The sequence below is a fragment of the Haliotis rubra genome, unplaced genomic scaffold (assembly GCF_003918875.1).
Source record: "Haliotis rubra isolate DU_JTF1 unplaced genomic scaffold, ASM391887v1 Scf193, whole genome shotgun sequence".
Lineage (NCBI taxonomy): Eukaryota > Metazoa > Mollusca > Gastropoda > Lepetellida > Haliotidae > Haliotis > Haliotis rubra.
This window is the reverse complement of record NW_025765925.1, coordinates 1,089,039-1,103,928: the sequence shown is the minus strand read 5'-3', so window position 1 is coordinate 1,103,928 and position 14,890 is coordinate 1,089,039. Positions and strand designations below refer to the sequence as shown.

Below are 14,890 nucleotides of genomic sequence, written 5' to 3'. Positions count from 1 at the left end.
TTATTACTCTCTTACATAAGGTGAAATATCACAGGGTTGTCATGGTAACGATAATTTGGCATACCATTTATTGTCTTATTCTTTTATCTGCGATCAGAATTTAAATCAGTTTTGACGTGAGCATGTTAAGAGAAAAAAGCTGTAAAACTAATATTAATGTGATCGAACCTATAGGGCTTTGTAAAAGTGAGTTTCAAGCCACCTACATAAAAAACCTTCTTGATAAATATCTGCTAATCCGTGGCACGATTCCAACCATATCATGAGCATGTGTTTGTGAATCATAATGGAATAGTGATGTTACAAGGCGTCCATGCCGCGTCAACATCACATGCAAACGCACGCGAATTGAAATACGGGCCCCTAAACCACGGATGCTCCGTGCCCTCGAGACACATGTGATTGAGCGTATGTAGGGACGGGTAGAAGACAAAAGACAAAATGGATATATACTCGTGCTGTTATACTTTTGAATTATAAGTAAACATTCGTTCTTATAAATGTATACTTTCCAGTACAAATGTACATTCGAAGGATATCTTAATCTAGGTTAAGTTATTTGAATCATATTTACAATTAAAAGACCCAAACAATGGTCTGTTGTCAAAATATTTTGTTTTCCTTATCTTGTCCCAATCTGTACCCAGAGACCATATAATAGTCTATTATATGGTCTCTGATGTATCATAGTCACAGAACGATATTATTTCCCCTTCCGCCCAGCCCTTACTGTAATGCTTTCGCCCTAAATGAAGTAGATCTAGATATTCCCAGGTTCAGCGTTTGTTATAATCTGCAGGAAAACTCACTGCAGGGTTCGTGTTACAGAGTAAACAAACGAAACACCCATGGTTGGCGGGGACTAACATCTTCAGTAACATTTACATCTGCCAACACTTAATTCGCAAGTGGTGAGGCAATACGCAAATGAGGCTAAGGGTCCTGTACCATGTTTGTGAAATATCTATGATGCCTTATATGAAGTCTATAATCTAAGCAAGTCTATCTATGTATGGCTTTAAGTCACTGCTTGAAGAAAGGCTCCTTTAGAATTTTATTTGGTAAATATTAGCATTTCACTGACTTAATCATATTGGAAAACACATGGCAACCTACACTTCATTGTGACTATGATTAAGATCATTGTTAAACACAAGGGTTATTTCCTTTGAGTTAATTGACAGGCTTTCGGTATCAAATATTTGGAACTCCGGCCCAAGGTGATGTTATGCTGTCTGGAAATATAGCGTTTTTGCACTTAATGATAAGTGATTGTTAAATGTACATATGATGTTTTTGAAGGATAATCTCATTTGACTCAGAGACTTTGCACGTGTTTTCACACACTCTTTCCACACCCATCCTTCAGTTTTTATGTTTGTGACATGATCTGCACACGGTTAATTAAAAACATGTATATTACTGTTTGCAATCTTTACCCAGTTTAGTTTTCCATTTATTTAGCAATTTTCAGTTTCCATTATTTTCTGGAAATTTTGTACGGAGTTGCATTTAACAGTTTCACCCAATAACAGTAAAACATACAGATAATACGTTTCGGTGGTTTGATAGGTTAATAACTTCACATTATATTCCATGATATTGGGATGCCAAAATGATTAACATTATTATATAATGTATAACAAATCAGACAACAAAAAGCAAAAATTAAAAACGCATGAGCAATATAAATGATGTCAGGTAGTAAGCTTTCAATAATTACAGAAACTGCTTAGTTATCTTACATTATGAACTAATTGCAGTCACTAGAGTTTTCTATAATCTACCCCCGAGATGGATTCAAAATAGGTGTACAGTTTGTTTGTATCTGTTTCATGAACAAAGGAGTTGGTGTAGAAATGAAAGAGTGTGAACATGTTTCAAACTCTTGTGAACTGTACAATACTTGTCTTCAAGTAATTGAAATATGTTTTAGTTGTTTGACACATAACACCATTTATTCACAACTATGAATGATGTCTTAGCTTTGTTAAGAAAGAGAACAAAGATAAGATACAATTTAGACAGCAGACTTAAGAATTTTTTCAGTGATTCTGATATAAATTACATTGAATTGTTTGTGAAAGAATTGGTGTAGAAACACAACTTCCCAAAGGAAATTTCAGTTTCAAATTCATTTTCAGGCGTGTTGAACATGTTTGACTGAACCTTCTTCAACATGAAATGCTGAAATTTCATTAGCTCAACAGCGTTTTAAGTGTGTGTCTGTGGTGTGAATGTAACATAGGTTTTAATGAATTTATAACTATTTCAAGTCACGATATGGCTGAAATATTTCCACTATGACTATAAACTTTTACTCACTCACTCACTCATGGTATATCGTCTCGCCTCATTAAACTGGTATCAGTATATATCGTCTCCTCACTTAGACTACGAAACATAGCTCTAATACCAAGTATGTGCATATTAACACATTTACAACTGTTACAGATATTACATCGGAAATAAGTACTACATTGTAATCATCCTTTTTGAAAGTATAGATAGCTATGATCATGAGTATGATAACTCATACAAGTGTGCACTAAAATTAGGGACCTACCGGTTCATGTCTGTGTGAACACACCCGTCTGTGTTTTATTGCAATAAGCAGTCTTTCCTTGTATGTCATATATAAGAAGTGTACCTAAAGTCAGTTATTTAAACTATAATGTAATTTCCATTGCAAAAAGTATAAACGGTATTACCTACTGATCAGAAAGACTTATCAGTACCCCACCGCCACCACCCCACCCTATGCCTACCCTATCCCACACCCTCTCCCTCACACACACACACGTGCACACACTCCCTAACATACATATCGCTCTGGCCCGTAGACCAATATTTGAACCTTTTAAACAGACATCATGGGTGTGTCAAGAAAGGCAGGCACGTTAATAGTGGTGCTCGGTCATGGGTACCACTTCGCCATGTGTTTCTAATGATCTCCGTGCATTATGGCGTAGTCCGACGCGCTAACGAACCCGATGTGACAGTTACATTACAGAACCATTGAAATACATGTTAAATTAGTGTTAATTTTGTAACAATATATTTACCAATTACCAACCATTTACGCGTGTACTAAATATATGACAAACCTAACCCTGGTCATACGAGATTTCAAAGGTATTAAAATGCATGTCCTACAATCACAGCATTTACAAATGTTACACATGCTAGAAAACACATGAAAACAATGGCCAGATTTACACACCTGTGAAATACATGTAAATACAGAGTTGAGTGTTCGTTTATTTTAACACCCCTTTAAACATGTGTAAATCTGACAGGCAGATGATACGTAGATTTCAAACGTTTGTTCATATGGACGCCGGATGAAACGTATATTTCCTAACGTTAGTAGATTTGGGTAATATAGTCATTTTGTGTGGTGAATGTACTGTCTGATCCAAACAGTGCCGTTCAAATGGCCAAATCTCTAAATTATCACAATCGGATATGTCTGTATTACCATACCCCAAAAGGCATGCCTTTAATAATCTTGTTACAACATCCCTTAAGACGGGCAAATCGTATTTCCAATCATGTATCATATTTGGACAGATCTTTTTGAATTGGCTGTCTGACCTTGTTTCCAAGGAAACCAACCGTTTTCATGTTGCTGTTGCCATCGCCATCGTCAATGCATTCAACACAAATATATATTCAAGAAAAATATCTTCAATTTCTACTCATTCCTTTAAGCGAGTTGGGCAACACAGGTATACATGTATTCGTACCAGACATGTAAAGACGAATAAAGCATGTATTACATAAATGTTCATTGAAGTGGCAAACAAATATCGTTTAGCACAAGTTCTTAATGCGTTCTGTATCAAAACACATTTCTGAGTGTTTAGGATCCGCATATTGGTCATTGCATGTCTCAGATAACAGTACGACTAGAAGGAGCTGTTCTGTACAGTGTATGAAGGAATGAAAGCGTTACTCCGGCCCTTGTTCAAGCGAGTGTTGAATTCGTAAGGATAAGGAAGTTTGGGCGCCGATACTGCATCAAGGGCCGCCATCTGAAAAAAACGCGAGAATTTACGGTATCAGAGAGGAGAGAAACATGACTTTGTGCATGCCAACTTTCACAGTTAAACCCGGGTAGTCTTGTATCCCAGATATAGTTAGCACACTAACTGAAGCGTTTGCTCATCGCATTATAGGTCCGGGTTCGATTTTCCATATCAGTGCCATTTTTGGTGTTCCCTGCTGTATGTTTTGCCCCAAGCGTCATTAACCCACATTCACTAACTTCATTCACATCCGATAATCAAGACGATTCCTGATTACGATTACACAATGCCATTTAGAAAGTGGTCAAATGTAACAGATGTTATATTTGGGATTACACTTTCTTAGTAAAGTACAAATTCTAGTACTTTTTGGGTTGAGTCCCATCCGGGATTCGAACCCACACCCTCAGAGTCAGGCACCTAATCGCCAGCACACAAAGTCAGCCGCCTAACCCGCTCATCCACCGCGACTGTAGTCTAGACTGCGGACTTTGTGTAAATGCCATTGTGTAATCATAGCTTTCGACCGTGGGAGCCGTGCCAATTTACACTTATCAGAGGGGTACACAAAGTCCGCAGTCTAGACTACCACTTGTCCGACTTCCATTTTTGTGGAAGTCGCGGTGGCTGAGCGGGTTAGGCGGCTGACTTTGTGTGCTGGCGATTAGGTGCCTGACTCTGAGGGTGTGGGTTCGAATCCCGGATGGGACTCAACCCAAGAAGTACTAGAATTTGTACTTTACTAAGAAAGTGTAATGCCAAATATAACATCTGTTCAAGACGAGTCCTGTTCAGACAATTCAAAGGGGCATTGAGGATTAATTGTTGTTCCAAACTAAAGGAGAATTTATTACAGTTAATGCACACTGTTAATACCAATATCCTCCCAAGATTTGAAAAATAGTCATCGATCCATGCTAAAAGGTTGAGAGTCCAAAATAAACACATCGACTGAATACATCATATTGAAATTCGTGAGTCTGGTAAACAGACATTATTTTAGCAAACTTTGTAAAGAACACTTTGCTTTTGTCGCATAACGTCGGCACTGATAATGTAAATCGGTACAGCTACCTTTAAAGGAAAAATTTCAAAATTAAGTGAAACACGAAATGGAAGTGTTGGTTAATTGAGACTGAGACAAATAGTGTAGAAATGAATTATAGGTTTTCAGGAGTATTATACTTTCTAATGAGTCTCTGGAGTGAGTGAGTTTAGTTTTACGCCTCTTTTAGAAATATTCCAGCAGTATCACGGCGGGGAACACCAGAATTGGGCTTCTGACATTGTAGCCATGTGAGCAATCGAACCCGGGTCTTCGGCGTGATCGAAGGCTACCCCACCCGAGTCTCTAGATATAGACTTCATGAAGTACGTACGTCTTCGGGTGACAACTTCCATCCGTTAGCAGCGCCCATGTTGTCTTCCAGCTGGGTCATCTTGGTTGTCCCGATGAGGACAGATGACACGATGTCCTTCTGAAGAACCCAACGAAGGGCCACTTGGGCCATAGACTTTCCTGGAATGTTACAGGTATCGACATGCCATAATCGTCACTGATATGGTGAACATCGTTTAGATGTTGATGGTACAGTACAAAAACAGGCAGGTAAGAATACAGAACAGCACATATTGTTATATGTCTTTGAAAGATTAGGATAAGAGTTTAACTATGTAAATATTCGAGTCTGGATCAGACAATCCAGTGATCAACATTATGTGCATCGATTTACGCAATTCGGATAAGATGACATGTGTCAACCAAGACAGCGAGCCTGACCATCCGATCACGTCTGTCGCCACTTGAGACCAGTTGTTACCCGGATGTTCACGGGTCCCTGGCGAGAAGCAACATCACTACACGGGAGACCTGAGAGCTACATACAGTCAAAATAGTCAAACTTACAACTCCAGTGAAAACACAAAAGACTTGCCCATAGTGCTCTACTTTGCATACAAAAGATAAAGTTGTTTGCGAAGTTAAAAAGATTGAGAAAGTATGAAAATTAATTACAGTTTGAAGATAAAGATCTATGCTAAAATAGTATAATGGTCGCTTGTGGTCACCATGTTTCTTTGAAATGTCCTCCAGTGTGTCCAGGGTATTCCATATTTGATCATCTTGGAGAAGTGAGTCCCATGCAGGCCAGGCCTGGGCCCCAAGTCCTTTCTCCGCTGCCCAGCCAATCCTGCCCTCTTTGGGACGCGAATCACGTTTGTACTTGCCTGTCAGCAGACCCCTGAAAAGATTTCAGATTATCCCAATACCAAGTATTTCAACTGTGTCGTCACAGAGTTGCCCTGTATACACCCACATTTCTAACATAAAGACGAAATATGTGTGAGAGCTGATGAAAGGCTGATGTAGCAGTCAACATGTTTAACCTGAAAATTAGAAATGGCCCAAATGCACCACTTGCACTTTAAGATATTCAGAACTAGTGTAAAAACGATTAATAAGACATGGAGGCCTGTTTTACAGCAATTTGTTTGTTTTTAATTTGATTTCGGAACACATATGATGATCCCTCTGTTGATTGCCATTGATGTTGTATTATATAATCAAACGTTTCTTATTTTTTGAGCAAAACGTGTTTTAGACCTATCGATCCATTTCATTTGTAAACCAATATCGAGAAACAACATTTTATGTAGCCTTAAGCTGTAGGTTTTCTTCTTATACGCACTTATATATGAAGCATTTTGACGTTTATCGTTGACTTAACACGTATCTGAAGGTCGGAGATTCTCCTTGGCACTTTTATATGAACGATATCATCTACAAAATACTTTCACCTGGGGGTTCATCTTGACTCAAGAGGCAAATTTTATTGCCACATGAAATTGTTTCATTGGTAAAATTGTGAATTCTTTTTTGAATTTGAACGAGAGAAAGAGTGTGTTAGAATGGTCGACCCAACAATTTGTTGTTTGCTCTGTGCGAAATTTGCAAAGAGCAGGTTATATTCTAGAAAATGTCTGGCTGTGATCACTTTGAAACGTCAGACAGCCAGACGCTCATTATTGCCATTCAATACAGCCTTACGAAAAGCAGAAGTCCGACAGAACACCTCTGTTCATCGTTCTGGAACAAGATCGGCATGCTACACCTAGTGAAAAATGACAGATTGAGCTGTTCGTACGTTTCAGTTTTGTACCTTGAAATGTGACGTTGCTCGTCTGTTCCAAAGACACAGTATTTGGCACTTTCAGCAAAGAGATCAAGATGTCATATCTCCTAACTAATACTCCATCGAGGTACTTACGCCTTCAATGGACTCCATGGTAAGACACCCATACCGTTGGCCTTACACACTTGGAAAGCCTCGAGCTCCGAGTCCCGGCTCACGAGACTGTATTGTTGCTATAGAACAAAGAGGGACTTGTTGCAATCTAGATATCGATGTGTAGGTTTTGAAACTTTGACATTGTCTCTGTGCCATGAGGGTTACCATGCAGACCATATGTTAAAGCTAAACTTAACGAAAGCAGATCGACACAGTGCCTTGATGAAACCTGTTAAGACTGCAAATAGCTACCGTCCAGTACCCAAACGTGCCACGTTAAATAAGCAGGTATGTTTATCAGCTGTCAGATTTTTTCCAGTTTGTCACAACACGGACTGTTCGTGACTTTCAACGAAGTAGTAAACGTCACTTTGGAATTTTCAGTGAATTGAAAGGACGAAAACATGGTCAGCGGATCCTGCAACGACAGTGAAGTGTAACTCAAACAACTAAGCCATCAGTATCCCCTCTGTTATACATAGTACAGAAACATTTAAGCGTGACACGCCCCCTACCTGTAAACTGATGAAGGGATTCGTCCCCATCATCTTGGTGAGGTCGACCAGATGCTGCATCTGCCAACCCAGCATGTTGCTGGCCCCAATGTACCTGACCTTGCCACACCGGACAAGGTCATCTAGCGTCCGCACGGTCTCCTCCACCGGGGTAGCGTTGTCCCACAGGTGCATCTACAACGTCACAACTGTAATTACATAACTATGATCCACAAGGTACACTCTCATGTTTAATGTCACCACAGTACCCAGGCATTTACGTTCATGTCATGTAATGCTTACTATGCATTTCCATAAACCGTTACCTATATCATAACATAAGCAAATAGAAACATATCATATAAATTTATGAATACAAATACAGAAAAGTAGTTAAGGGTATGCTTAGGTGCTGTAAAACCTTGACACAAACTGGTTTGAACCATGATTCGAACCCACAATCATAGTATCCTGGTGTCAACAAGTAGCGTAACTCTGCAGAGCGAACTTGAGGTCGTGGGTGCGGGTAGGTTGTCTTGATTGAATGTCATTGATTGAAATCCAGCTGCTGTTATTATAAGCTGGGGATGGCATATATCTGACTCTGTCTCACCTGGTACAGATCCACATAGTCGGTCTGGAGCCTCTCCAGGCTGTTCTGAATGCTCTTCACGAGGTGGCGTCTGCTCAGCCCAACACTGTTCGGGTTGTCAGCAGACATGGGGAACCTCACTTTAGTCCCAATCACAAACTTTTCCCTGTCTTGTCTGAAACAGTGAGTGAGTGAGAGAGTGATGAAACATTCTGAGAAACAGTACGCCTAAATTGGGTGGAATTTCTGGTAGTCCTATTTTGACCTGTCGTGCGACTACCAGAGGCAGTGCAATGGTCACAGTAATAACAAGTAGGGGCGTACCCGCATCATAATGATTTGCAAAAGGAAGTACCTGCCCAAGGTCTATCACAGAAGCTCTACCAATTTAGACTACTAACTTCTTCAACCAGCTGCCCAATATCGACTCCGACTTGCCACTGGAATAGGCGTCTGCGGTGTCGATGAAGTTGCCGCCCCACTCCACGTATCTGTCCAGAATCTGGTGAGCCATGTCCTCGCTTGCCTGGCCCCACATGCCGATCTGAAGCAGAAGAGTTGTCACACAGTGGCAATTATTTAGTTTCACCCCGCTTTGAACAGAGTTTCAGCTATAGCTTGGCCTGACAGCTTTAAGCGGAAGGAACGCTCAAACTGACGCCTGTTTCTAGCTTGCACCTTTTGATAATGACGGACCACAACTGCATCGCCCATCCATATTTACTGTACACCCATAAAGATCAGGGTTAGAATTGGTCTTCAGTAATCGTATACCAATTGCCTAGATCGATGCTCATGCTGTTCATCACTCGATTGTCTGGTCGTCAAGTAGGTTTGCAAGATATACAGGAAATCCTGGACGTGCTTTTACAAACCGATCCTAACGATACTTAGGAGATAATCCTATTGTGTTTACATGTTGGAAGTGATTATAGTCGGTTGAACGCTGCTAATTGTCATTTAAAAACGCGTTCGGTTTTAAATGACATTTAGCAGCGTTCAACCAACTATAATCACTTCCAAAATGTAAACACAATAGGATTATCTCCATTCTACCATGACATATGCACCATGAATAAAACGCGTTTGAAATATGCACTCATTACCCTTGCGTAGTGTTTTGACACTACTGCGGATAGAGCCTTCTAAATGGTTTCGCCCATTCTCGGGGTGGAACAGGAGAGAAAAAACAATTTACATAGTGTCAAATGTTTTAATTATTTCCACAACGAAGTTTTCTTCAAATACATTGCAAGTTGCAACATCTGTACTGGCATTCTACTTCTTATGTTATGGACAACTTTAATGGAATGAGTTATGTAATAAGGAACACCCTCTAACTTCAAAAATAGATTCGTCTGGTTTGACCTTCGTTCTGACGTCATTGGCGCGTGCCATTTTCGAAACGTGGCTGTCCTGGATGCGTGTCAGTGCTTTGCTTAGTTCCGAAAGTAGTTATTTATGACAACCTGACTGTTGTCAATGTTGAAAAGACCAGACTTCGAGTGAATGAGTGAGTTTAGTTTTTACGCCGCTTTTAGCAATATTCCAGCAATATCACGGCGTGGGACACCAGAAAACCAGACATCGAAGACGAAGAAGCAGTGATTGTGTGATTCGACTTACATGTTGAATCTACCACGTTTTGAAGCTGATCGCCTTGCAAAATTGCCGAATACTGACGTTTTTGAGCGCACAACGAATCTCGGTTATACGATGACAAGCTCTGCTCATTCTTATGGCCGGTTATTTTGGTGATTTCTCGACCTTCGACACCGGCATGTGACAAAAGGGTAACTGTTGTCGCCCGTACACAGTGATCAGTGTAGATTTTACTGAGACCACAATCATGGGAAATCACCTTCATCATGTTTTCCAAGGTGTTGTGGCCAAGTGCTTATGAAGTGAACCACGTGGGATCAGATTCGCATGTGTTTTTACGGGGCTGCTGGAAAAAAAGCTGTGTTACTTGGATTGAGTTTTGACATGTATTTTCGAAAGGATAATACCGGACAGGAAGCAGTGCCAGTCGCATAACTTCTCGGTTTCCCTTGATCATGGTCCCCTATACCCCTACGATGATTTTTAGTGGTCTCACTGTGCGTCATTGTTATAAATTCGCATCCGACATCATCTGTATCGACAACGAAGGACATGCTCGTCATCTCACGTTGGTTCTCGCATCCGCGGCGACCGAAACATAAGGTTAGGTCAAATCAGACCTTTTTTGGAAGTTCGGAGGGTCATCAGCGGTCTGGTGATTTCGGATTTTTTGTAAATCACCCTGGGAAATGGGCTCATGATGGGTGGGGTTGTCTAAGCCTAACTGCTTAAGGCGTTTCAACATTCCCGAGAAAATATTGTTGGCAGTGTGGAATTCTTAGACTTGGATGATACTGATATTTCTTTGAAATGGGGGCTGTTGGATGTGTTTGTGAATTGAAGCCCTGATTCCGACAAAGGATGATTTCGAATAGTACTGCCCCTCAGCGTTGCGAACTTATGCGTGGAAGCGTTTGAGGAGTTCATTCAGTACGTCCGGAGGGAGCATGTTTTCATTGTGAAGTTAAACCCACTCTGGGGGAAAATTGAAAATTCTGTGCAGTAACCAGGTAAGTTACATCAGTTTATTTACTGAAAGAGTTTTCATGTTTATTGGGAGGGAAACTATTGTATATAGGTCTTCTAGATGTCAAAGTATAACGATCCAAACATCTGAACGCTTATGATTTATCGTGATATTACAGATAATATTCCTTACGTGTGAATATTTTAACGCCCCATGTTTGTACTTTGAGAGTGCTCTTACTTCTGGATTCAAGAACGATTTGTTCCAATTTGGCATCACCAACAGCCTTGAAACGTTTAGACAGCGACTCGGCATGTCCATTATCAACCTCTGACTCGAAATTAAATGAGTAATAAGTGATAAATTTACCTTCAATTATCAACTGACGTTCAAGTAAGTTTGCGTAGTTACTATTTAAAATTGAAAAGCAAACGTTTATGTTTATTGAAAGATATATTAGCGTGACATTGAGGCCTAGACTACGACGCTTAGAAACTGGACATTATGACGTTTACATACTCATACCTTCGGTGCTTAGAGTTACTTTAGGTGATTGTTCAGTCATTTCATGTTGGAACCAGGCTGGGTCAATATTTTCCTCCATATCCGGTCCAAACACATCAAAGAAATCTCCGAGGTCAAACGTAACAGTTTCAGACGACATGTTTGTTTACCTTTGTAAGGGTTAATGAGTGCAAAATATTCCTACGCGCAGTGAACCGGCTCTCAGAAGTGGTTATTGAAAAATTTTCACTTCTAATTTTTTAGTAACAGCCAATCAAAAAACGAACATACTTAAATGTCGTGGTAGAATGTCATTTTCAACGTCATCAACGAGGATGGTGGGGTAGACAAGCGGTTAAAGCGTTCGGTCGTCACGACGAAGGCCCGAGTTCGATTCCCCACATGGGTACAATGTGTGAAGCCAATTTCTGGTTTCCCCAGCCGTTATATTGCTGGAATATTGCTAAAAAACGGCGTAATACTCAACTCACTCACAACAGTTAACAACCTTGCTATCGGACCATCACACTACTTCGCATCTTCCAGGAAACACAAGGTGTGCTCTGTACGATTGTCTGTTTTGACATGTTTCCAACAGAATTTGAATTGTAATTATGAGTTACTCATGTTTCCATTATAATTTGAATTGTAATTATGAGTAACTCATAATTACAATTCAAATTCTGTTGGAAACATGTCAGTTGACATACTAATATAAGAGACTTTTCTTTATTCATTTTGTGAGTGATGGACCCTAGTGTGGTGATCTGTTCGGTTGTTGGTGATCTATGGCCCGTTTTTATTTTTGTACTGTCTATACTGATTTAATTTTATGATGGCGTACTAGTTTTAAATTTGTATCTGTGATGTTCTAGTAATTTTACTGCCCTTCGATGACAGGTTTTTATGTTCTAAATTTGTTGATTTTAACATTGATATAAATTAACTTGTTCTCGTCACGATATGGCTGAAATGTTGCCGATGTGACGCTAAATATTAACTCACTCACTCACTCACTCACTCACTGTGAGAGTTTATTTATATTATTCCTTGTGAATTCGATTTGATAAATGGCCAAAGTGTATTAGTACATTAATTCTGACAATAGTAATATAATGACACTATTTTAAGAAGGGTCACGGGCAGGGTTATATATTCACGGACTATGCGTGATACTTCACTGCCTCACCTTTACACGGTAATACAAAATAACAAACGGAGTTAATGTAGGATTCAAACATGACTTAGATGTTAACCACCTCGGTGTAACGAGTACGGGTGCAGGCAAACCTAGAAACATAATCGAGGTAAAGCGGGATTCGAACCACGGTCATAATTTCTGGTGTACCCAAGGGACATAATTCTGTACATGGAATTATGGGTCTGGGACACGAATATTTAGCCTCAAATGCTTCGATGTTTACCAAAGAATAAGGAAATCCCCTCGAAGCTGATTCGAGAAATTCGAAACAATCCTATATAACACCAGAGTAGATATGGATGCAACAATGAACTAAGTTCGAGTGAACATCCATTCATCCAACATTGACATAGCTGCCATGGGGTACAGTATCAGGTGTGCCAGAAACCTGCAATCTGCGTCATTCGTGTTAGTGCTGTTTATTTTTTCTCGAGTTTTGCTATCTATGGCACGATATGTTTTCGAATGTCACTGTGAAGTCCTTGGACTGTTTATTTTACATGCAAATTTATGTTGCACCCTTGCTCCTGTTATCTCAGACATGATAAAAAATATAGGTCAGTTGATATAATCGTGACTATTGTCTTGACTGACCTTGACCAACTAAATAATGATCAGTCACGTGGGCCCGTTGAGGGGACGACTATTCTCTTTGGAATAAACCCTGCTGTTGGATTGGGTTTTTAAAACAAAAAATAAGTAAATGTTTGCTCTATATGCTGGTTGTTCTTAAAGGAAAGTGTAGTTAAAATAGAACACATTAGTTTAAAGAAAAAATGTGTGATATGACACTGCGACTGAAATAATATTCTATTCCGTAATCACAACCAAATCTCTTGCTCCCTTCCGAGAATTGCCCACGGACAATGTACTCCCATCCAACACCAACATTCTAAACAGTAACCTTCAATTTCTAACATTTAACTGAGTCGTGCTACATCGTTTCTTATCTGCATTGGGTAGACCTCTTAGTACATCAGTGTCACGCCCTTGTCTGCATGTGGTGCATGTATACCGCCGTTGTGAAGATGTCGTGTATGTCATGCACTTGTGTCTGAGCCTTGATGGCCTTGACCTCAATCACCACCGAACGTCGCTATTTGAGCTGCCTAGCTATTTAGCTTTCTGTTATCAGGTGTGATGCAACCATATCTCCCACTACCTGTCCTCTTTAAACATCAAAATCAGGGGCGGATACAGCTTTTGAGAAAGGGGCGATGCACAGTTCAGAAAGGGGTGGGGTGCTCAGTTCATTTACACTCATTCAGTTGCAATGGTCATTTAGTAAACTTTCAGGACAAAAGCAGGGGGGTTGGGGAAGGGAGTGCGTACACCTGCACACACACTCCCCTCTCTGGATCCGTCTATGAAAACACACATATAATTACACATTATTTATAAATTAACTTAGATTTCTGTTAATCAAAATGTATCAAATTGAAAATGCACGGTATGTGAACATGGTCTGTAAATGCAGGTGCAATTATTCAATTTTAACATGTGTCATAAACTGTTGGTATACATACTTGGTTTTCCCCAAATGTCATCGTCCCAAGGCAGATATTTGACACTTTTAGTCCAGATTTGCCGAGAAAGTTGTAAACCACTTTGGATTCGTCTGGAACCACCGCCATCGTGAACTGTGCTGGAAGACAAGTCTCAGTATCTCCGTGAAGAACAGGCGCAGCTGACGCAGTGAGGTGCAAAGTGTAGTATGAAGGGAGATAACTCATGACAACGAAAAGAGATAAACGCATGGGTAAAAAAGTGGAAGGCGGAGCCAACATTTTGAAATGTTTAGTTGGGGGCGGGACTAGTAGCGTAGGCAATGTGGCATGGTGCAGGTAGTATCGTCGACTTACATTCCTAAAGTTAAGCAAATTAATATATATTATTATTATTATGCTAATATTTGTATAGAGCCAATATCCAGCTCAGCTGCTCAAAGGCACTTTGCTTTTCCCTCGATCACTGGATGTCAATCTCAAACGGCACATTTTATTATTGATATCAACTTCCTGGGGATCATACAACTCTTGCAGCCACATGGCGCACTGAGTTAATGTGGCTTTCCCATCCTTACGAGGTACCCATTTACAGCTGGGTGGACTGGGACACATAGTCACAGTACTTTGTCCAAGTTTACTGCAGGTTGCTGTGCCTGCAACTAGGTGTTTGCACGTATTCATGTAGCCACCATCTGGACATTTAC

The 14,890-nt window shown here is 40.1% G+C and overlaps 1 protein-coding gene across 1 annotated transcript; it reads right to left on the bottom strand.

The window, feature by feature from the left end:
• Positions 1-3,473: 3,473 nt before the first annotated feature.
• LOC124274676 (1-deoxyxylulose-5-phosphate synthase YajO-like) lies at positions 3,474-14,400 on the bottom strand. The gene is made up of 8 exons (XM_046710039.1): positions 14,205-14,400; positions 8,806-8,948; positions 8,426-8,579; positions 7,834-8,007; positions 7,298-7,395; positions 6,099-6,271; positions 5,411-5,550; positions 3,474-4,037 (listed from the first exon to the last, which is right to left on the bottom strand). Exons 1-8 carry the CDS (start codon positions 14,310-14,312, stop codon positions 3,912-3,914), a joined length of 1,116 nt encoding a protein of 371 aa, XP_046565995.1. The 5' UTR covers positions 14,313-14,400; the 3' UTR covers positions 3,474-3,911.
• Between the last annotated feature and the right edge of the window lie 490 nt (positions 14,401-14,890).

Excerpts from the sequence above, each read along its gene's own strand:
- LOC124274676 (XM_046710039.1), bottom strand. The coding sequence starts at position 14,312 with ATGGCGGTGGTTCCAGACGAATCCAAAGTGGTTTACAACTTTCTCGGC. Across the intron at positions 8,580-8,805 it reads TTGGGCAGCTGGTTGAAGAA|ACAAGACAGGGAAAAGTTTG; the intron begins GTTAGTAGTCTA and ends TCACTGTTTCAG. Across the intron at positions 6,272-7,297 it reads CCATGGAGTCCATTGAAGGC|GGGTCTGCTGACAGGCAAGT; the intron begins GTAAGTACCTCG and ends AAATCTTTTCAG.